Here is a 19,940-nt window from a genome sequence, read left to right as displayed (position 1 = left end):
CAGCCACAGCTCCCTGGGGAAGGGACAAGGACACATATATGGGTTTGCAGCTGGCAGCCCCAGCATCTGACTCTCCACTGGGCCTGCATCATGCTCTGCTCATCCTGGCCATGCCACCCTGGTGTCCCCTGTGAAGTGTCTGTGACATTAATCTGATGAAGAAGGGACAAGTAGTGTCGATACCCTTCTCCCACTGCACATAGATCAGGCCACAATCAGCATCTGGGAGCACTGGCAGAGGTGGCAGTGAACTGGGAGGTGCCAGGCTGGGGATTCCAGGGGTAGATCCACAGTGTGCTGTGCTCTAGGTTGTCCCCATTCTGCCCTAACCCTGCAGGTGATGGTGACAGGGGGGACCTGCAATCCCTCAGGCCCAAATGAGGGCTGGGGATGAACACAGGAAACACAGGAGCCATCCTAGGAACCTCCAGCTGGCACTGGGATATTCTGGTTCTGCCCTGGAGGATTGCTCACCTGCTCACAGCCTCTCAAGAACAGCCCATCCCCATCCCATTCCAGGGGTGACCATTACAGGTGACCATCCCCAGGGAGAAGGGCAGGGTGACACAGTGCTCCTGCCGTGCTGTGCCCTTGGTGCTGGGCAGAAATGCAGGCAAACAAAGGAGCCAATGAGCTGGGGAGGGTCTGGGGCTAAGTGTGCAGGCGCAGGAGATTCCAGAGCCTGAAATATTCATCAGGGCTGATGCAGCTCCTGCCGTCACACCAGCCCTGAGCGATGGTGTGGGGGGGCTTCAATAATGCATCACTTGGAAATGGTTCATGAGAGGGGCTGGGGGCACAGGGAAAATGGGGATTCCCTCCACTGACTGTGTTTCTGGCCAGTGATGCTGCTGGGAGCTAGGTGCTGGATAGGGGACAGAGCAGGAGGTGTTGGTGATACCACTTGGGATAGACAGGAGAGCACTAAGAGGTGCTGGCAGGTGTGGGGTGCTCTGTGCTGCTGGCACCCACCACCCGAGGGGCTGGCAGAGGACCCTGCAGCCTGGCACTGTCCAGTTGCTCCATCTGGGCTGGGTGGGGTCCCATGCTGGGCCCCCAAGCAGGGGTGTTGCTGTCACAGCCACTTTGTGCTCCTGTTTTCAGTAATTCAGAGCATCAACCTGCCTGTGCTGCACTTGCCTCTGGCCACAGGCTGGCCACACCAGCTCCTACCAGCAGCTCAGACTGGCCTGTCCTGTCCCTGTCCCTGAGCTGGGACTGCAGGGACCTGAGGAGCTGCCTGTGGCAGAGCTGGGAACTCCCTGTGCCCAGTGGATCCAGATGCTGGTCAGGCAGCACCAGGCTCTGCTGTGGTTAATGAGCTCTTTGCCAGGGAAGCTCATTAGCAACCTGAGGATCAAATGGTGATGGTGGGATAGACCCTGGAGTGTGGTGGGCCCTGCACCCCACATCCACGGAGCAGATAGATGGATGTGGGGAGCAGAGCCCAGGACACTCCAGAGCTCCATCTCCACCATCCCCACAGCATCCTCCCAGTGGACACATGCCCAGAGACTCCCAGCAGTGCAGGGAGGGTGATCCTGGTGACATTTTGGCACAGAACACCTCAGCATCCACTCAGGCACCTTTGGGAGGTGCTGCCCTCGGAGGGCACCTACCCCAACCTCTGCCCTGGAGGCAGGGACGCTGTGCTGGGGTGGTGACCTGTGTCATTTGCACCAGCCATTGAATCATTCTCCCCAGGGATGCAGAGATTGTCCCAGCACAGGGACCATGCAGACCCTCAGTCTGCAGCAGGTCCAAGCAGTGCTGGCAGCAAGGGCAGCTCCTGCCCATCCCTGTTCTGACACAGCAGGATTACTGTCCAGCAGGATTACATCACCCTCCAGCACGTGCAAGGACACAGGCATGACAGGACAGATGGACACAGGCATGGAATGGTGATGGCACAGACAACATCTGTCATGTGCATGTCCACCAGTGCCAGGCTGTCTCACACCCCAGTGACCCTCCCTGCTGCACTGACCATGAGCCCTGGAGTGGACACAAACATCACTGGGTGTGTGTGTTGGGTTGATGTGACCAGAAATGTGGATTCTGTCACCATCTGTTAAAACCAAGTGGGGTAGTGATTCCTTATCTCCTGGCACATATTATCTGTTCATGGGCCAGCTTTAAACCAGCTGGGCAATCATCTTTATCTTTCCCACAGCCCATCCTCCCTCCAGGAGCTATCACCTGTTAATGGGCCATTGTTAAAAACTGGGTGTGGCAGCAATTCTTATCACTGTGGGAGATATCTCCTGTTAATGGGCCATTGTTTAAAACTGGGTGTGGCAGTGATCTTTATCTCCTGGCACATATTATCTGCTAATGGGCCAGCTTTAAACCAGCTGGGGCAATCATCTTTATCTACCCACAGCCCATCCTCCCTCCAGGAGATATCTCCTGTTAATGGTCATTGAGTCCCAGTGCATGACTGATAAAATTCCATCATCCCACTGGGAGATGCTCCAGCTAGGGGAGGAGCCAAGCCTTTCCTACTCAGATAAAAACTGAGATTTTGGACACCAAGGGACCTTCTTTCCACTGGATTCCAGAGGAAAACCAGACCTTTCCACATCATCCCTGGACCTTCAGAGGAAACTGCACCTTCTCCAGGAGCACTGCTCCAGCTGAACCACATCTGCCACTGCAGGGGGATGCAGCCACCATTGAATGGCACTGCTGCCACCACCCTGACTGACTGACGGGTGTCAGCTTGGATTCTGGCTCTGGCAGTGTTTTGGGATTGTTCTTCATAATACTGTATTTCTATTTTAATTTTCCTAGTAAAGAACTGTTATTCCTAATTCCCATCTATTCACCTGACAGCCCCTTAATTTCAAAATCATAATAATTTGGAGGAAGGGGCTATACATTCTCCATTTCAAAGAGAAGTTTCTGCCTTTATTGGCAGACACCTGTCCTTCCAACCAAGACTGTGATGTGTGGGACCTGCTGCTCCCACCTGGCAGCTGGGATGGGATGGGATGGGATGGGATGGGATGGGATGGGATGGGATGGGATGGGATGGGATGGAATGGGTGGGATGGAATGGGGTGGGATGGGGTGGGATGGGGTGTGACACCCCCTGCACGCCTGTGCCACTCCAACCCAGTGCCCACACCCTCATTGCTATGACAGGAGCGGGCTCCGTGCATGCAGCTCCGGTTAATTAAGCGGTGCAGACCAGCTCCCTCCAAACCCCTGCTGAGTGTTTTGCTAAATTATAACCTTGACGATGCACATCATCAGGCGGCTGCTGGGGGAATGGCTGCTCCAGCCCCCCACACCCAGCTCAGCACTGGGCTGGTGCTGTGGAGCTGCCCGGCCATGGTGGCATCACGAAGAGGTGACATCCCCCAGAGTGCCAGGTAACAGGGGGCAGCTCCCAGGTGGGTGATGGGCTCTGTGGTTTGGCTCAGAGCGCTGGGGAGCCTGTGCCCAATGCCCGCTGTCCCCTCCATGCCTGGCATTCCCAGTGCCCCTCTCCTCAGGGCTCAGCATGCGTGTCCCCTCAGCACACGTGTCCCCTCGGCATGTCGAGCCGGTGGCCCCGTTTCCATGGTGACACGGAGCCATTTCCCATCTCCGGGATGCTCTCCACAGCTCTCGGGTGGGAGCCGCCGCCGCTGCCCTTCGCCCATGGGGAGCAGAGATGCGCCCCACTGCCCGGGGGGCTGTGCTGCTCCCTCCCATCCCTCAGGGCGGGGCACAGTGTCCCATGTCCCCTGTGTGTCCCGGGGCTATCCCGGCACGGCTGCAGACCTTATCCTCACGCTGGGGTGATGAGGGGTGTTTGGGGCACGCTGTCACGGCAGGGTTGGGTCGGGGGGGACTCTGGCAGCGTGGCTAGGTGAGGGGTCTGGCTTCAGGAACAACACAGAGATAAAGGGACTGTGCCACGGTGCATCTACTGTTCCTGTCCTGACAGTGAGCCTGGCATGGGGTGGGCATGGCCATGCTGTGCCCCCCACCCTCGTTGCCTGCTGTGGCTCCCAGCCCCATGGATCTTTATCCTGCTCTCCATCTCAGCGCTGCCTATTACCATTTCCCACCACTTGTTATTCCAGGTGATACATTTTTCCTTCCCAGTTTCTGAAGGTTTAACTCCCACCCACCTGGGGCACCTGACATCCTCACCCCACACTCCTCCCCGTGGCACCCCAGCATCCCGGTTGGTGTGGGTGGCACCGGGGGGGGGAGGTCGGGGTAGCCCCGAGGCAGGGGGGTGGCGAGACAGAAGGGATGGGCTAATGGAGCCCATTCCTTGAATAGATTCAATTTCTGCCGCGGCGGCTGCGGGGTGCGGAGCCATCAATTGGATTCAGGGGACGGGGAATCTGATTTGGAGCGGCCGCGCCATCAATTAGCCGTTATTGATGGCATTGCTCATTGGAAGTCGATGGGATTTGAAGCTGGTGGCAGCTCCCGCATACCAAACAACACCGGCTCAAGGACAGGACCCTGCCGTGCCCAGACCTAGCACCCACCCCAGGGGTCCCACAAGGATCTCTTGGCCTCGTCCGGGAATCTCTGAGGGTCTGGGGAAGGGGCGGTGCAATGGGCAGAGCCCCTGGAATCTCAGCATGGGTTCCTGCAAGGCACAGCCCATCGGGATCCCCACGCAGCAGGGCACAGTTATCCCCCAGAATTTTTGTACGGGGGTCCTTTGGGGGATGCCCCCACCCAGCATCCCCACATGGGGATTCCACAGGGAACAGCACCCCAGAATCCCTGCATGGAGACCCTAAAGAGCCCCTCAGCATCCCATCATGGAGATCCCACAGAGAATCTTTGTTCCCTCGAATCCCTGCACGGGGGACCCACAGGGTGCAGCCCCCCATCACCCCTGCATGGGAGTCCCACAAATCACCATCACCCCTGCCATCCCCTTGTCCTACAGGCACCATTGCCCCCCCAGCATCCCCCCAGGTGGCTACTTTGGGGGATGCCCCACCCAGCATCCTACACGGGGGTCCCTTAGGTACGGTGGTCCCCAGATGTTCACACCCCCTCCCACGGGATATGCCTCCCTCTGCACTAAGCAGCCTCAGTGTCCCCCGTGGGGATGGGGTACCCCTCCCTGCAGAGCTGGGGTGCAGGGCGGGGTGCAGGATGGGGTGCGGGGTGCAATGGGGGAAGGGCAGGCAGCAGAGCGGGGGGAGGGGAACGGCACGGTCGATGCTTTCGCTCAGCCTCTTGCCAAGCAGCTTCTTTCTCCCAGAAGCCATAAAACCTGTCTGACGTGCCCGGCACCACTGCGGCAGGCGGCCGGCAACGCCTGCGCGGCGAGGGGCTGGGGGGCCCCGCTGCGGGCAGCCCCGGGGGGAGTTGGGCGCCTCTTGAGCCCCCCAGGAGGACAAATGAGGGGCTGCACTGATGGGATGGGGGACCAAAAGCGTCAGGGAAATCTCCTGCCACTTGGCAAAGCTGGGGCATGTGGCTGCGCCAGAGGCACGACTCCGGCACGGAGCGGTTTGTGCCGTGGGATCGGCCCCCACGGCAGCCTGGGTGCCCCCACTGGGGAAGGGGGAAACCCTGCAGCCCCCTCCCATGGCCCCCCACTTCAGGGTGCATCTTATAGGGTGCGTAGCAGATGGAGAGATGGACACAGAGTGTCGCAGCTCTGTAGGCACCTCAACCACACCCAAAGGTGGCAAGGGGGACCAGGGTGCCTGGCTGGGGGATTTGGGTGAGTGACCCCCAAACCTACTGCCCCCTCACCCCCTGTCCCAGTGCTGATCCCACCGCCAGGTGTTAATTACTGTCAGCTCGTCTATAATTAAAGCTCTCTGCTGACAGGAGCCGACGACTCAATATCAAACTGCTGCAATTAAGCTCTTGGCCATAAAGGCAGTGCGGGGAACAAGGGGCAGGGACCCCCCTAGAGGAGAGATGCAGGGTTGGGGGGCACGGGCAGGGGGACGGCGGGGGGGAGGGGGGGGGCCGCACACCCGGGGCTCAGCGATCTTGCAAATACTGTATTGCTCAGTCACTACCAGGGGTTAAAACCAAACCGAGGGCACGGAGGAAGGCGTCTTCTCAGAAGACAGATCAGCGTGTCCTCGCTGGAGGAGGACACGGCAGCGGCGGATGCCGCCATCGGAGCTGCTGCCCCGCTCCGGGGTTGGGGGTCCCTGGGCCCCAGGGCCGGGGGTCCATGGGGAAAGGCACGAGATGAGGTGATAGCCGTGGGGCAGAGCAGGCGTTCGCTGAGGGGACCCCAGCACCGGCGTAGGTGGCCGGCGGGACAGTGCCAGGGCGTGGCAATCGCAGCGCTCGGCGATGCTGACTCGTGGCGATCCCGATGTGCGCTGATGCCGGTGGCAAGCGATGGTCCTGAGAGGGAGAGAACCCCGTCCAGGGATGCTTCAGGGTAGCAGGAAGGTGATCGCCCACTGCCCCGGAGCCCTCGCTGCCCCTCACCTTCCAGCCCGGAGCTCCCGGCCCCAGCTCGGCTTTGCGGAGGTCCAGCAGGCGGGTCATGGCCTGGGGCTGCCCCACGGGCTTGGGGGGTTTGGCTGTGAGGAAGAGTCTGGAAGCGGCGTCGGGGCAGGGGAGCCCATCCCCCCGCCACGGGCAGCGCCGGGGTCAGATCCAGAGCGGGGCCAGGAGCACGAACGCCAGGCACGGGCTGCAGGACTGCGATGGGACCGCGGTGCCCCGGGCAGGCACCACATCTGCCGGGGCACAAGCAATGGTCAGGGCCAGCCGGTCCCCGGGGTCCCATCCCTTCCCCCGTACTCACCCTCGGGGCCCCCGCGCCCTCGGGGCTGCGAATTGGGCACCTCTGTCATCGGCTCTGGCGCTGAAAAAAAACCCCCACCGTTGTCAGAGATCGGTTCTTTTGAATTACATGGAGTCACCCCCGAGGCTCCGGTAACCCCCAGCGGGGACTGGTGTGCCCCGGGGGCGGTAGAACCCCCGAATTTTGGGGTACATCCCCCTCTCCCAGCCGGACTCACTGGTGCCTCGGCAGCAGACGGTGACGCGCAGCTTCAGGCATCGCCCGGCGCTCTCGGGGCTGGGCACGGCTGGGCAGGGGGGGGTCAGCGGGGAGCGGCCGGTGCGGCCCCCCCGGGACCCCCCGACGGCGGAACCAGCGCGGGCCGGGGGCGCCCCCTCCCGGCGGAACGCGAGGACGGAGCCCCCACCCCGGAGCACCCAGAGCCCACCCCGCATCCCGAACCGGGGGCACCCCGAGCCCTCGTGCCCCCACCGCGGGGCATCCAGACACCCCCTGCACCCCACCTCCCTCCCCACCATCCAGACCCCAGCCATGCACCCTAATCCCCTTGTGCCCCCCTCCACGAGCATTCAGAAACCCTTTAACCCCGACCTTCCAGGGGTACCAGAACCCCTCTGCACCCCACACCCCCATGAATCCTCCACCCCAAGGCATCCAGACATCCCTTGCATCCCTATCCCCTTGTGACATCCAGAGTCCCCCTGCACCTCAGCCCTGGCATCATCCAGAACCCCTGCGTTGCCCTTAATCTCAGCGACATTCTGGATGTACCCTGACCCCACCACATGCCCTAAATTCGGTTCCATGGGGACTCTGTTCACACCTAACCCTGGGACATCTGTTCTGACCCCGGGGACTGCACCCAGCGCCCCAGTGCAGCCCCCGCGGCACCCCGAGGGCACTCACAGATATAGTAGTAGGTCTCCCCCGGCTGGAACTCGAAGCCGAGTGAGAAGGGGGTGAAACGCTGGATCTTCTCGGAGAAGCGGACGGGCCCGAAGGGAGCCCGGGGCCGGTTGCACTCCCAGCGCTTGAAGGCGCCGGGGGTCTCGTAGCAGCCGCGATAACCCTCCCGGTCCACCATGAAAAGCGTGAAGGTCTCTGCCCGGCCGGCGGGCACCGCCCCCTCGTAGTGCGGGCAGTAGATGTCCAGGTAGTCATTGATGGCCACCTGGATGGAATAGTCGTCCCGCAGGAACCTGCCGGGCAGGACGAGCCGGGAAGCCGGGGGTCCGCTGGGAGTGGTGCCCTGCTGCTGCCTCCTGCCCCAGCGGAGCGGAGAGCTGGGGCTTTTCCCAAAACCACCGAGCGGACACCGCCCGAGCCACGCAGCCAGGCATCAGCTCAGATTAGCCGCAGGCCGCTGGAGCTGAATGGGCTCGGCTACCGCGGCCGGGGGGGGTTGTACAGCCACGCTGCCCAGGCACAAAGCCCCTCGCCCCAGGCACCCGCCTGGCCGCTGATCGGACATGACACGCCGGTGGGGGTCCGTGCGAGGGGACGCTCCCGCCTCGGCACGGTGCTGGCAGGGGGTGGTGGCCGGGGCAGGGGGCACGGGGTGGGCTCTGGGGCAGGGGATGGGGCCCCAGCCCAGGTACAGCAGCGTTGGGGATGCTGTGAGCTCACAGTTGTGCCGACAGCAAGTGTGGCCAGGCCAGGGTGGAGCAGCTGTGCAGGCACACACACGTGCACACACATGTGAACACACATGAACATGCACACGCTTGGTCCTGAGCGTGTGGGACAGGTGATGGAAAACGGGCTGGCAGGCAGATCTCGGCCCCACGGTGCAGTTGGTGTTCACAGAATCCCAGCAGAGAACAGAACATTCATCACTAGGATGGCAGCACTGGCAAGGGGGATGCTGAACCCCCGACACCCCGCTCAGGCTGGGGGCTCCCCGAGGGCAGGATGGAGCACAGACTCCTGCTGACTCAGAGCATCCCACGGGCAACGCCGGCATGAACGGGCCTGGGCAGGACCGAGGGCTAGAGGGGACGGGGCCCTGCCTGGCCCAGCAGAGGGGCAGACAGAATCCCTCTTCCTGGGTCATCCATGAGTGGGGGGGTCCCACCTTTCCCATCCACAGGATGGTGGCAAGGCAGCATCTGTACCCCCAGCCCTGTCCATCATCTGTCCCAGTCCCGTGGGCCCAGAGCACAGGACCTCCATGGGGGAGGCCCCAGGATCTTGACCCTGCCCCCTGCTCCTTGAGAAGCCCCAAGCTGGGAAATACCTAAAATGGAGGAGGTTGGGAAGAGGGATGGAGCCAGACCCTGGCCTGTTGGTGCTGGTGATGGCAAAGTTCACAGGCAGCACCAATGCAGGGTGTGTGCTGGAGTGACTCCCACCAGAGGGGACACCTGCCATGGAAACCCATAGCCCCAAGAGTGCCACCCCCCAGCTGGATGCCACCAGAGTGCTACCAAGGGCATTCAGGCTCAGCACAGGTGGGTACCACCGGAAAATTGGCAGCACTAGGGATTCCCACCAGCTTGGTGCCACCAGGAGTGCCCACTAGCCTGGGGGCAACCAGGGCTGCCCGCTGGTGTGGGAACCACCCAGAGCTCGGTGTCACTGAGGGAGAATCCTGAGAGGGATGTCACCCGGGGCTCAGTGCCACCAGCAGTGCCTGGTGCTAAGCACCACCCAGGACTTCTCACTGTCCCGGTGGCACCCAGGGATGCCCAGTGACTCAGTGCCCCCCGTAGCCCCCAGGGCTCGGTACCAGCTGGGGCATTCAGCGGTTCTGTACTGCCCGGGGCTCGGTACCACCAGGGTGGCTCGGTGCTGCTCAGAGCTCCGCACCCCCGGGGGTTCTCACCCTCTCGACAACGCCCAGAGCTGCCCGGTGGCTCGGTACCACCGGGAGGTACCACCCGGGGCTCGGTGCCCTGGGGATGCCCGGGGGCTCGGCACACTGGGGGACGCTCAGGCGTTCAGCGTTACCTGGGGGCTCGGTGCTATCGGGGATGCCCGCGGGCTCGGTCCCACTGGGACGTGCTCCCCGTCTCACTCTCGCCCATGGTAGCCCGGTGGCCAGCAGCCCCGCCCCCCCCTGGAGCCCACCGCCCGCCGCCCCTCCCGTCCCATCCCGTTCCGTGCGGTCCCGTCCCGTGGCGGCGGCGCGGGCCCGGGGCTCGGTGGGGCCCGGGGCTCGGTGGGGCCCGAGCGTACAAAGGCGGCGGGGCCGGCGGGGGCGGCGGCGGTACCTGGGGTTGCTGCCGTTCCAGTGGACGCCGTGGCGGAAGCCGCGCACCGGCGGCGCCCAGAGCAGCGGCGCCCAGAGCAGGAGCCCGAGCAGCGGCGCGGGCGCATGGCTCCGCCGGCGGCGGGGGGCGGCGGGGGGCCGCGGGCGGGGCGGCCCGGCGGGGCTCGGCACGGCCCGGCCCGCCCCGACAACTTCGGGCCAATCCCGCCGCGCCGCCGCCCGGCAACTTCACCGACTGCCATTAACCCTTGGCGGGCGGCACCGGCACCCACCGGCACCGGCATTGAGATCGGCACCGGCACCGAGACCGGTAAGTGCCCACCAGGCATCCAGCGGCACCAGGATCGGAACCGGCAGCCACGCCCCAGTCTGGCACCTCTTGGTACCGCCAACATCCGCCGACACCGCTGGATATCCTTGGCAACTCCCCAGTATCTCTCCTAGTCCGACACCGAGCCGGTACTGTGAATATCTACCGGCACCGGGACCAACACCGCCCGGGCATCTGGGATCAGCATCCCCGGCAACAGCAGCATCCCTGGCACCAGCACCGACCAACACCTCTGGCATCCATCGGCACCGCCCCTGGGACCGGCAGCTCCGACCCAAACCGGCTCCCGGCTAACCCCACCCCAACCTGGCACCGCCCCAGTACCGGCACCGGCAGCGCTGGTTACCCCCTGCACCGGGCATCAGCAGCCACCGGTACCGGCACCAGCTGGGCCCTGCGGGGCCCGGGGATGGGGAGATATGGCCATGAACACTCGTGTGTGATGGTTGATGCTCACACGTGTTCCTGCCCACACCTGTGCCCACACAGAGCAGGTTTTGCACACCTGTGCCCGTGTGTGAGCCTGCTGCTGGTCAGGTGTGGGTCCCTGTCCTCAAGAGCAGCTCCTGCACACGCACTGATGGGCACACAGGGCACACACACACATGTACCTGTGTTCTAGCAGGTGGCTTGCACACACGTGCTCCTGCCCAGAAAACTGCTGTCACAAACATGAGTGTGGCAGCTCCTGCTCGAGCACATGCCCATGCACACAGGACAGCTCCTGTACCTGTGTCCAAACCCACAGAGCAGCTCTTACACACACGGACACACACAGAAAAACAGACACAGGTGCCCACACAGACACATTTGTGCCCATGCTTATGGAAGCCGCTGTCCATGTGTGTGCCTGTGGACACAGAGGAAACCCTGCACACGTGTGTGCCCACGAGCAGCTCTTACACACGTGTGTGCCCACGGAGCAGGACTCACACACACCTGTGCACAAACCCACAGAGCAGCTCTTGCACACGTGTGTGCACACACAGAGCAGCTCTTGCATATACATGTGCACAAACCTACAGAGAAGCTTTTGCACACACGAGCCCACAGAGAGGCTCTTGCACACGCGTGTGCACAAACCCACAGAGCAGCTCACACACACACGTGCCCACACGCGTGTCGCCCCGTGTCCCCTCGCCCCGCCCCGTGTCCCCTCGCCCCGCCCCGTGCCCACGTGGCTCCCGGGACACCGCCCCCGCCGCAGCTCCGCGCAATCCCCGCCAGGGGGCGCTGCCGCTTGGGTGTCTCTTCCGGCGCGGTGCCTGCCGGGAGTTGTAGTTCCGTCCCGCTCCCCCCCTCCCGCCGCCCCCGGTGCCGCTCTCGGTGCCCCGGTCCCGGTGTGGCGGAGGCAGCACAGAGGCGGCTCACAGCCCCTTTATTGACGTGGCGGGACAAAAAGCGGGCGGTAGGGCCCGGCATTCCCCGCAAATCCAGCGCTCCGCGGCTCAGGCCTCTGGCGGGGCCGGGGCGGGCCTGGGAAGAGAAGGGAGGGCGGTGGGGTGAGGGTGGGGTCCAAAGAACTTCCCCCTGCTCTGCATCCCCTGACCCCACCTTCCTCCTCTGCCACCACACTCAAACCCCTCATTTCTCCTCACCCACACTCCCCTCTTGCCCCTGCTCACCTGGCAGGAACCACGGTGACATAGGGGTGCCCAGGGGGGCTCTCGCTGCGGGGCACCGAAGGGCCCGGGGGGTCCGAGGGCAGCGGCCGCTGCGGTGGAGGGGGTTTGGCTGGACCTGGGGGCTGCAAAGGCACGGGGGGGTGTCAGGGCTGGGTCATGGGATGCCCCCCCAAGGTGGGCTCAGGGGGGTGGGACTCGGCCTGCTGCCCCACACGCAGGTGCTGCTGCTTTACCTGAGAGCTCAGCAGCACAGGGTCGGCGGGCAGCGGGCGTGTGGGGGGGGGCGGCCTGTCCTGGGCAGGGAGAGAGGGACAGTGAGACAAGCAGGGGGACAAGGGGACGAGCAGGTGAAGCGGGAGGGGGTCTGGGCACAGCCGTGTCACAGAAGTCCCCGAGAGCTGGAGCGCAGCCAGACATGCAGCGGGTCCTGGGTGGGCTGAGAGACCCCTGCCCACGCCTGGGCGTTACCTTGGGCACAGGGTCCGGCGGGAGAGGCCGGGAGGGCGGATCAGGCCGGGCTGAGCCGAGGGCAGCCGGCTGCGGAGAGAGGGAGAGGGGAGACAAGCCATGCAGCATGCGGAGACCCCCCTCCCGCCAGGCAGAGACAGAGACCCCCCCCTCAGTGCACAGCCCCGGCTGGGATGGGCACCAATCCCAGCCAGCAGCAGTCGTGCCAAGTGGCCGTGCCAGGCTGCTCCGGGTGCCAAGGAGTGGGATGCTCTGAGCTGGCACCCCAAGATCAAAGTGAACTCGGTACCCTCTGCCTCCATCACGCCCATCCTCACCTTGCTGCCATGCATGACCTGCAGCTCCGTGCCCTGACGCCACTGCGGGGGCCGGGGACGTGCAGGGGGACCTTGGTTGCTGCCTGAACGAGGCTCTGGCTGTGAGATCCTGCAGGGGAAAACACAGGATGAGACCTTGCTCTATCCAGGCACTCTGGGGACCCCGCACAGCGACCGAGCGACACCGACACCAGCAGAAGCCCAAGAGAAACGAACCCCTCGGCGCTGGAAGATGCGACACCCCCGCGCCCCCGGGGCTGCCCCGCACCCCACGGGCACTGCCAGGGGAAGAGTGCAGCACTGGAGGCCTTGCGAAGCAGGATGGCTCGGGGACAGCCCCACGCCCAGGCGCCGGCGGTGACGTTACCCGCTCCAGCCGTCTGCGGCTCCGGGACCCAGGAACTGCACCCGGGTCTCAGCACTGTGGGGAGAAGAGTGGGGGGCTCAGCCTGGGGCTGAGGGGGATGTGGGGGCCACGGTGCACGATGGGGTTGTGCACAGGGATGGTCGCTCTGTGGGGTCACAACGCTTGGGCAGCCACCATGGGGAACACAGGCGTGCACCACACTGCTGCACAGGCATGCAGGCGGCTCTGGTGCATGCAGAACTGAGCGTGCCACCTGTGTGTCACAGTGCAGGTGAGCAGGGTTGAGCAGGCCACTGTGGCAAACACATGCAGAGGTGTGTGTGCCACCTGCGTGTCACGACACAGGTGTAAAGGTGAGCGTGCCACCTCTCTGTCACGACATGCATGCAGCGTGGCACCCGCGTGCCACCTTCATGCCTTGGCACGCGCATGCAGAGGCGAGCGTGCCAAAACCCACGTGCCCTCCACACCCCTCCCACCACATCCCCCCCATCCCCAGTACCTGTACTGGCAGGAGGTGCCCTTGCCAAGCTGGCACAGGCGCTTGTGCAGGCCGGCACGGCGGGCACGGCACAGCCCCAGTGCCAGCGCCAACCCCAGCAGCGCGCTCAGCAGCAGAGCCGTGGGCAGGGCGCTTCCCCCTGTGGGAGAGCAGCACGTCAGCCTCCTCTGTGCCCATCACCCTCCCTGACACCCGCACAAAGCTCCATTCTCTGGGCTGGCCTCGTCCCTCACCTCGCTCCAGGCTGGCAGGGCCGCTGTCCTGGCTGCCGCCCACTCCGGGGCTGTCGCAGGTTGGGGGGGCCCAGCCCCGCTCACAGTGGCAGTGCCCGTGGTTGTTGCACACCTGAGTGGGTGACACTGGCTGAGCTCAGCCCCTGAGGAGCAGGTCCCTGCTGCCAGCACCCTCTTCCCAGCCCTGCACTCACCCCGTGCCCGTGGCATTTGCTCTGGCACTGCTGGTCACCCAGGATGGAGATGTCCTGGCACCGGTGCTGGAGGCATATCTGCAGGGGATGGGGTGTCAGAACTGGGACACCCCTCCTGGTCCCCTCCCTGTTGCCTCACTGCTCACCTTCCCAGGGCCACAGGTGGTGCCAGGCAGCACCATGGCCACATCGGTCACATCCTTGTCCCCAGGCAATGGGGTCCCCTGGCAGGACCCTTCTGGGCTGTCCCCACGCTGGCACTGCAGCATCCCACAGCTGATGTCCCTACAGGGACAGAGGAGTCAGGGCAGGGGGACACAGCAAGGGGGACATGGAGAAGGATAAGGACCTCACTCACTGCTGGGCACAGGTGACATAGGAGCCATTGGGGAGCTGCCCACAGTGCCCACGTTCATCCCCTCTTGTGTTCAGGGCAGCCATGCAGGAGCTGGAGACAGCACTGGCACCTGCAGTGGGGGCAGAGACCCTCAGCACCCCTATCTATCCCCCAGCACCCCACCCTGGCCCTGCTCTACCTGGCCCCAGCAGCTGCTGGCACTGCTCCTCATAGGTGGCACAGACCCCACTGTAGCAGCGTGCCCGCCCGCTGGCACAGGGCTGCCCATCCTGGAGGAACGTGTCAGGGGGACAGTGAGGTGACACCCCATCACAGAACTCGGGCAAGTCACACTCGCCCAGCAGCTCCCGACACACGTGTCCAGCACGGCGCAGCTGAGGGGGGCACAAGGTCAGATAAATGTGAGTGGGGGGACTCACCCACCACAGGCAGTGCCCATGGCATGGGTGCCCATCCTCACACACCTGGCAGTCCTGGCAGCAGGTGTCCTGGGTGGCACACACGGCTCCTGGCATCAGCTGGCAGGAGCTGCTGTTGCAGCATGGATCAGTGCACTCCTGCAGCAGAGGGGCTGCAGTCAGAGGGTGCCATCAGCACCCAGCACTGGATACTCTAAACCACCCTGCCAGCCCCAGACACTCCTGGGCAGAGCCATGGAGAAAGGGGGTGTCTTCAGGGCTGTAGGCTTGCCAAGAGCCCCCCATACCACGCTGAGGCCGCAGTCACATTCCTCTCCCAGCTCTACCAAGTGGTTCCCACAGGTGGGGCTCCCAGTCAGGAGCTGAGGCTCTGGGATGTTGGAGAGGCACCAACCCTTGCCCTGCTGCAGGCTGTGCTCCAGATCCTGCTGGCTGCAGTTGCTGAAGCTCAAGCCAGGTGTCAACCTGCAGAGCCAGGAAAGGGGTTTGTGAGGTGGGGAGGGGGCTTGGCCCCAGTTCCACCAAAGGTTTTCCCACTGCTCTCACCCTGTAGGTGGTGCCATGATGCAGCTGCGGTCGTGCTGGAGGTCACCACAGTCGCAGTGACGCCCGCTGCTGTCGTGCTGCATGCCCAGGTTGTGCCCCAGCTGATGGGCCACGGTGGAGGCAACAACCAGGACACTGACAGAGTGATCCTGTGGGACAGGAGGGTCAGGGAGGGCAGGTGGTGGGAGAACAGGGTGGGGGGACAGAGGTACTGACCATGCTGACCCCCCCGGAGCGCGTGGGGGAACACATGGAGGCTTGAGTCGCCATCCCCACTGAGACATCATCAAAGTGGGCACCCCTGGGGAGAGAGCACAGAGGGTTTTGGGGGTCTGCTGCAGCTCATCCCCCTGTCCCCACCCTGTCCTCCACTCACGTCAGGAGCTGGGCGTTGTCGTGGGGCAGCTGGGGCAGCAGCTCCTCCTGGCGCCAGCGCAGGAACTGCTCCAGCACAGCCCTGGCACTGCTGCCCACCGTGATCTTGTTGCCCTCACTCCACACCTCCACTGCCAACAGGGCCACCCGCACTCCCAGGGGGCGCAGGAACTGGGGGGGCACAGAGGGGAGAGTGTCAAGGGCACAGCTGGGCACTGGGCTGGCAGGGACTGACCCCACGGTGACTCACCACATCCACCTGGTTGGCGATTTCCAGGGTCCGGGTATGAACACGCTGTAGGCTGGGGTAATTCTGGAACTGGGGAAACAGGGAGAGGGCTCAGAGGGGTGGCTGTGGGAAGGGCAGCCCCTGTTCTGGGGGCACTGCCCAGCACTCACCGCAGCGTGGTCCACCACCATCACCAGCTCCACAAAACGCTGCTCTGCCACTGCCCGCTTGCCCTGGGGACAGAGAGGGGTCAGAGTGCTGATACAGGGACACTCTGTGGGGTAAAACCCCTGGGAGAGACCTACCCTCTGTGGCCAGAGGGGCTTTATTGCCTCTGCCCCAGGGTGGGGGCTCTGCCTGCAGCTCCGTGGCTCCAGCCGGACCCGAAGGTGGGATGTCACGTGTGGCCCTGGGGGGCTGCTGGTGTCTGGCTCCAGGGTGTAGCTCCTGGTGTCTGACAGCCAGAGGCAGCCACTGGGGAAGGACAGAGGAGCTGGGATATGGAGCCCACCCCATCATCAGTAGGCTCACAGACATTGGAGCTCACCTGAGTCCAGTGCAGGCACAGAGGTTGGCCCAGGAGCCTGGGAAGCCCTGCACTGTCCCCTGGTAGCAGCAGTGCTCCTGCAGCAGAGAAAGGGTCTCAGGATCCAGCCCCAGGACCCCAGGCTGGGGTCCTCTTGGGGAACAGGGATAGCTTGGGGACACCACAGGTGACAGCAGTGCCTGAGGCCATACCTGCTCGCTGGGCTCCTGGATCACCCGTGTGCCATCAGGCAGGTAATAGAGCAGCACCCCAGTGCCCTGCACCAGCTCCCTGCCAAAGATTTGTGTCACCCCACAACTGCTGGGGGTCACAACCACCCTGCTGGGGGTCCCACAGCAGGAATCTCCAGCTCACCCTGCCCTGAGCAGACTCTGACAGGAAGGGAGGACCCATCACCTCCCACCCTTCTATGGGTGCACCCTAGGGCTCCCACCCCACCTGTGCCATGGATGGAGACAGAGAATAAGAGACCCCCACTCTAAGTACACCATGGATAGAGACAGAGCGTCAGGGTCCCAGGAGGACCCCAACCCTGCACGGGTCCAGGAGCTCCATCCCACTCCCTGCTGTTGCCCCCAGAACCATAGACTCACCAGTTTTGCTCCAGTTCCAGCAGCAGCTGCATCCCCTCCAACTCCAGCAGGACTAGCAGATGGGCGGGGAACCCCCCCTGGCAGAGTCCGCGGTTAAGGGGGTACCCCCTGACCCAAGCTGCCCCCTCCCCACACACCCTCAGAAGCAGCAGGACCCGCCTGGCCCGGAGGGAGAGGTCGGAAGGGATGCCTTGCCCAGCCCGCAGGAAGCGTCCCTCCCTCCCGGCCTCATTGTGTCGGGGAAAGAGGGGCTGGACCGAGCGGGGTCCCCACCCCGTTCCCCCCACCCCGCTCTTCCTGCCCGGTGCAGCGCGGCGGAAACATTGGAGAGACTCCCAACGATTTTAGGGGTGGGCAGGGCCCTTCCGACCCAGAAAGGTCCCTCCCAGCATCAGGAGAGGAAGGGGAATTTGCTGAGGATCCCTCTCTCCACTGCTTTTGGGATGCCAGGGTTTGTGGGTGCTGGGATTCCCGGGGATGTCCTGCTCTGAAAAGAGGGCAGGGGGAGGCAGCAGCGTGCACTGTCACAAGTGTGGGGGACCCCAGGGATGTGGGTGGGGGGCTCACCTGAGTCGCTTCTGCCAAGCTGAGTGTCCGGTTATCCCGCAGGACCCACGGGGTCACAGACCAGGAGTGTCCTAATTCTTCACTGTGCTGCGGTGAGCTGTCACCTGCACAGAGCCCGGGGCCACCGTGTCACCACTGTGTTAGTCACCACAGCCCAGATCCCCGCGGTCACCCACCAAATCCCAGAGCCACTCAGTCACCCATCACATCCTGGACCCTCCTGGTCACTCATCCCAGTGCAGACCCCTGTTGTCACCCACTGCAGCTCATCAGGCAGGTGGGAATCACTAACAGGGACCCCCACATTCACCTCCCAGCAGAGCCTGTGGGGTACCCCCGCTGTTTGGGGGCTGCAGGAGGATGGGATGGGCTCCTCGGCCAAGCCTTGCATCACCTCGGCCGGCTGCCCAGTAACACCAGCACAGAGACTGGGCAGGGCTGGAAGCGCGGCTCGGCTGGCTCAGCTTTTGGGGAATCCCGGGGAGTGCCGGATGGGGGGTACGCAAACCCCGCTCCCCACCGCCCCACCAGCCCGGGGAGCGCCGGGTCCCGGTTCTGGACAGAACCGCGGTACCGGGGAATCACCGAGAGAACCGGGGAGGGATCACCGAGCGAACCGGGGAAGGAACACCGAGAGAACCGGGGAAGGCTCCCAGCGCATCCCGGGGAGGGATTCCCGCACATCCCGGGGAAGGATCCCAGCGCATCCCGGGGGGCGCACCGGGCGTACCGGGAGGACACACCGGACATCCCGAGGAAGGGACAACGAGCTTCCAGAGGGGCTACCCCTCCCCATCCCACCCCGGTCCTGCCGTGGGTATCCCCAACCCGCGGTCCCCACCGACCCCCTCCCCTCTCGGGACCCCGGTTCCCCGCTCACCTGCAGCGCTGCCGGTGCTAGTGGCGAGCAGCAGCCCCGCGGCGAGCAGCAGCCGCGGCCCCATCGCCCCCATGGCTCCTCCGGGCCGCGCTGCCCCGCCGGTTCTCGTCGTGCATGGCCCAGCACCGGCACCGGCACCGGCATCGACCTCGCCCGGCCCGGCCCGGGGGCGGAACTTCCCCGTCGCCCCGTGGCTCCGTTCCGCTCCTCCGGCACCGCCCAGCCCGGGGCGGGGCGGGGGCGGCTCTCTGTGTGCCGAGAGGGGATGGTTTTGGCCGGGGTACCGCGGTGAGAGCCCGGTGGTGGTGCTGGTGCCCATCTCGAGACCCCTGCCCTCATCGCCCCTTAGGGTGGAGACCCCCACCTTCACCTCCCAGGAGAGCTGAGGCACCCACCTTCACCGTCTCATGCTCTGGAGACCCCTTCTTCATTATTCTGTACACTGAAGACCTCCACCTTCACCAGAACCCCATCCCCTAGGGCAGCAGAGACCCCCACATCCCAGCAGAGGCACCCCACCATCACCAGCCCGTACTGCAGACACCCCCACTTTTATCTCCTCATGCAGCAGAGACTCCCATCTTCATCATCCCAGACAGCAGAGACCCCCTACCCTCATTACCCAGACCCCACACAGCCCCACTTTCACCCATTCACACACAGAAGACCCCTCCCCACTTCCATCCCCTTGTCGAGATTGTCATGGGTTTAGGTCTTCAAAAGAGCAGTTGTTATTTGCTGTAAATTGTAAAGGCACAAAAAGACAGAGTCCAAAGTGTTAAAGTCTGTGCTAAATATGAAACTTTATGCATAACTTTTGCATATAATCTATCTGTTCTATCTGTAGGATGTAACCTGTATTTTTATTATTCTAGGACTATTGTTTTGACCTCTTATTGAAGCTTGTTTTTTATTAGATTCTAAGGGTTTTGTTCTTTACTTAAACTTACTTAAAACTTAGGCTTACACCTCTATTTCATGTATGAAAAGTTTTAAATTTTTATGTATGATAAACTTTAATTTATCTAAAGTTTTAAATTCGATTTCTGCATTCTGATCTCTCTCTGAGTTCTTTTTTACATACTCCAACACCCCCTTTCAAGCCCCTGGCAGATGCACCCCATGGAGCCCATTTCACACCATGCTTGAGACACCACAGGAGTTCTGCTCGATCCCATTCTCCATTCCTGGGTGCAGGAAGATGATCCAAGCAAAGTTTTATGACCATCCCATCTGAGTCACCAAAATGTCCTGAGATGGGTTCCTTCCCCTGGTGTGCAAGAGGCCAATCCCATCCAGACCTGAAGAATTTGATTTATTTTCAGCTCTGTGCCAGGGGTCAATCCCCAATGCAACCCCCAATGGGCAAACTGTTCATTATTTCTACACTTTAGCAAGCAAGTATTAAACATTCACGGTCTGCA

General features: G+C 63.2%; 1 protein-coding gene across 6 annotated transcripts; it reads right to left on the bottom strand.

Annotated features, from left to right (window-relative positions):
* Positions 1-6,000: 6,000 nt before the first annotated feature.
* ADAM15 (ADAM metallopeptidase domain 15) lies at positions 6,001-18,663 on the bottom strand. 6 transcript variants are annotated; one of them, XM_079329483.1, is made up of 29 exons: positions 18,517-18,663; positions 17,637-17,740; positions 17,070-17,146; positions 16,668-16,746; positions 16,477-16,553; positions 16,235-16,403; positions 16,100-16,162; positions 15,951-16,019; positions 15,702-15,871; positions 15,542-15,626; positions 15,326-15,474; positions 15,067-15,244; positions 14,825-14,917; positions 14,539-14,734; positions 14,361-14,469; positions 14,149-14,287; positions 14,003-14,080; positions 13,809-13,920; positions 13,576-13,714; positions 13,074-13,127; positions 12,707-12,815; positions 12,390-12,458; positions 12,155-12,214; positions 11,922-12,043; positions 7,661-7,953; positions 6,972-7,040; positions 6,755-6,814; positions 6,433-6,686; positions 6,001-6,345 (listed from the first exon to the last, which is right to left on the bottom strand). In XM_079329483.1, the coding sequence occupies exons 1-28, from the start codon at positions 18,587-18,589 to the stop codon at positions 6,598-6,600; spliced, it is 3,084 nt and encodes a 1,027-aa protein (XP_079185609.1). In that variant the 5' UTR covers positions 18,590-18,663; the 3' UTR covers positions 6,001-6,345; positions 6,433-6,597. The 6 variants fall into 6 exon arrangements, with proteins under 6 accessions (XP_079185609.1, XP_079185604.1, XP_079185606.1 ...); XM_079329478.1 differs by lacking the exons at positions 6,001-6,345; positions 6,433-6,686; positions 6,755-6,814; positions 6,972-7,040; positions 7,661-7,953 and adding an exon at positions 11,656-11,772; XM_079329480.1 differs by lacking the exons at positions 6,001-6,345; positions 6,433-6,686; positions 6,755-6,814; ... (1 more) ...; positions 7,661-7,953; positions 12,390-12,458 and adding an exon at positions 11,656-11,772.
* Between the last annotated feature and the right edge of the window lie 1,277 nt (positions 18,664-19,940).

The sequence above is a fragment of the Erithacus rubecula genome (assembly GCF_903797595.1).
Source record: "Erithacus rubecula genome assembly, chromosome: 33".
Lineage (NCBI taxonomy): Eukaryota > Metazoa > Chordata > Aves > Passeriformes > Muscicapidae > Erithacus > Erithacus rubecula.
Note: the sequence above shows the minus strand (reverse complement) of the source record. Positions and strands in the feature narration are given on the sequence as shown.

Coding starts and splice junctions, on each gene's coding strand:
- ADAM15 (XM_079329483.1), bottom strand. CDS start 18,589: ATGGGGGCGATGGGGCCGCGGCTGCTGCTCGCCGCGGGGCTGCTGCTC. Junction 14,470..14,538: donor CCAGCAGCTGCTGGGGCCAG/GTAGAGCAGGGC, acceptor CCCCCACTGCAG/GTGCCAGTGCTGTCTCCAGC. Junction 7,954..11,921: donor GTCACCGTGGTTCCTGCCAG/GTGAGCAGGGGC, acceptor CCTGCCCGGCAG/GTTCCTGCGGGACGACTATT.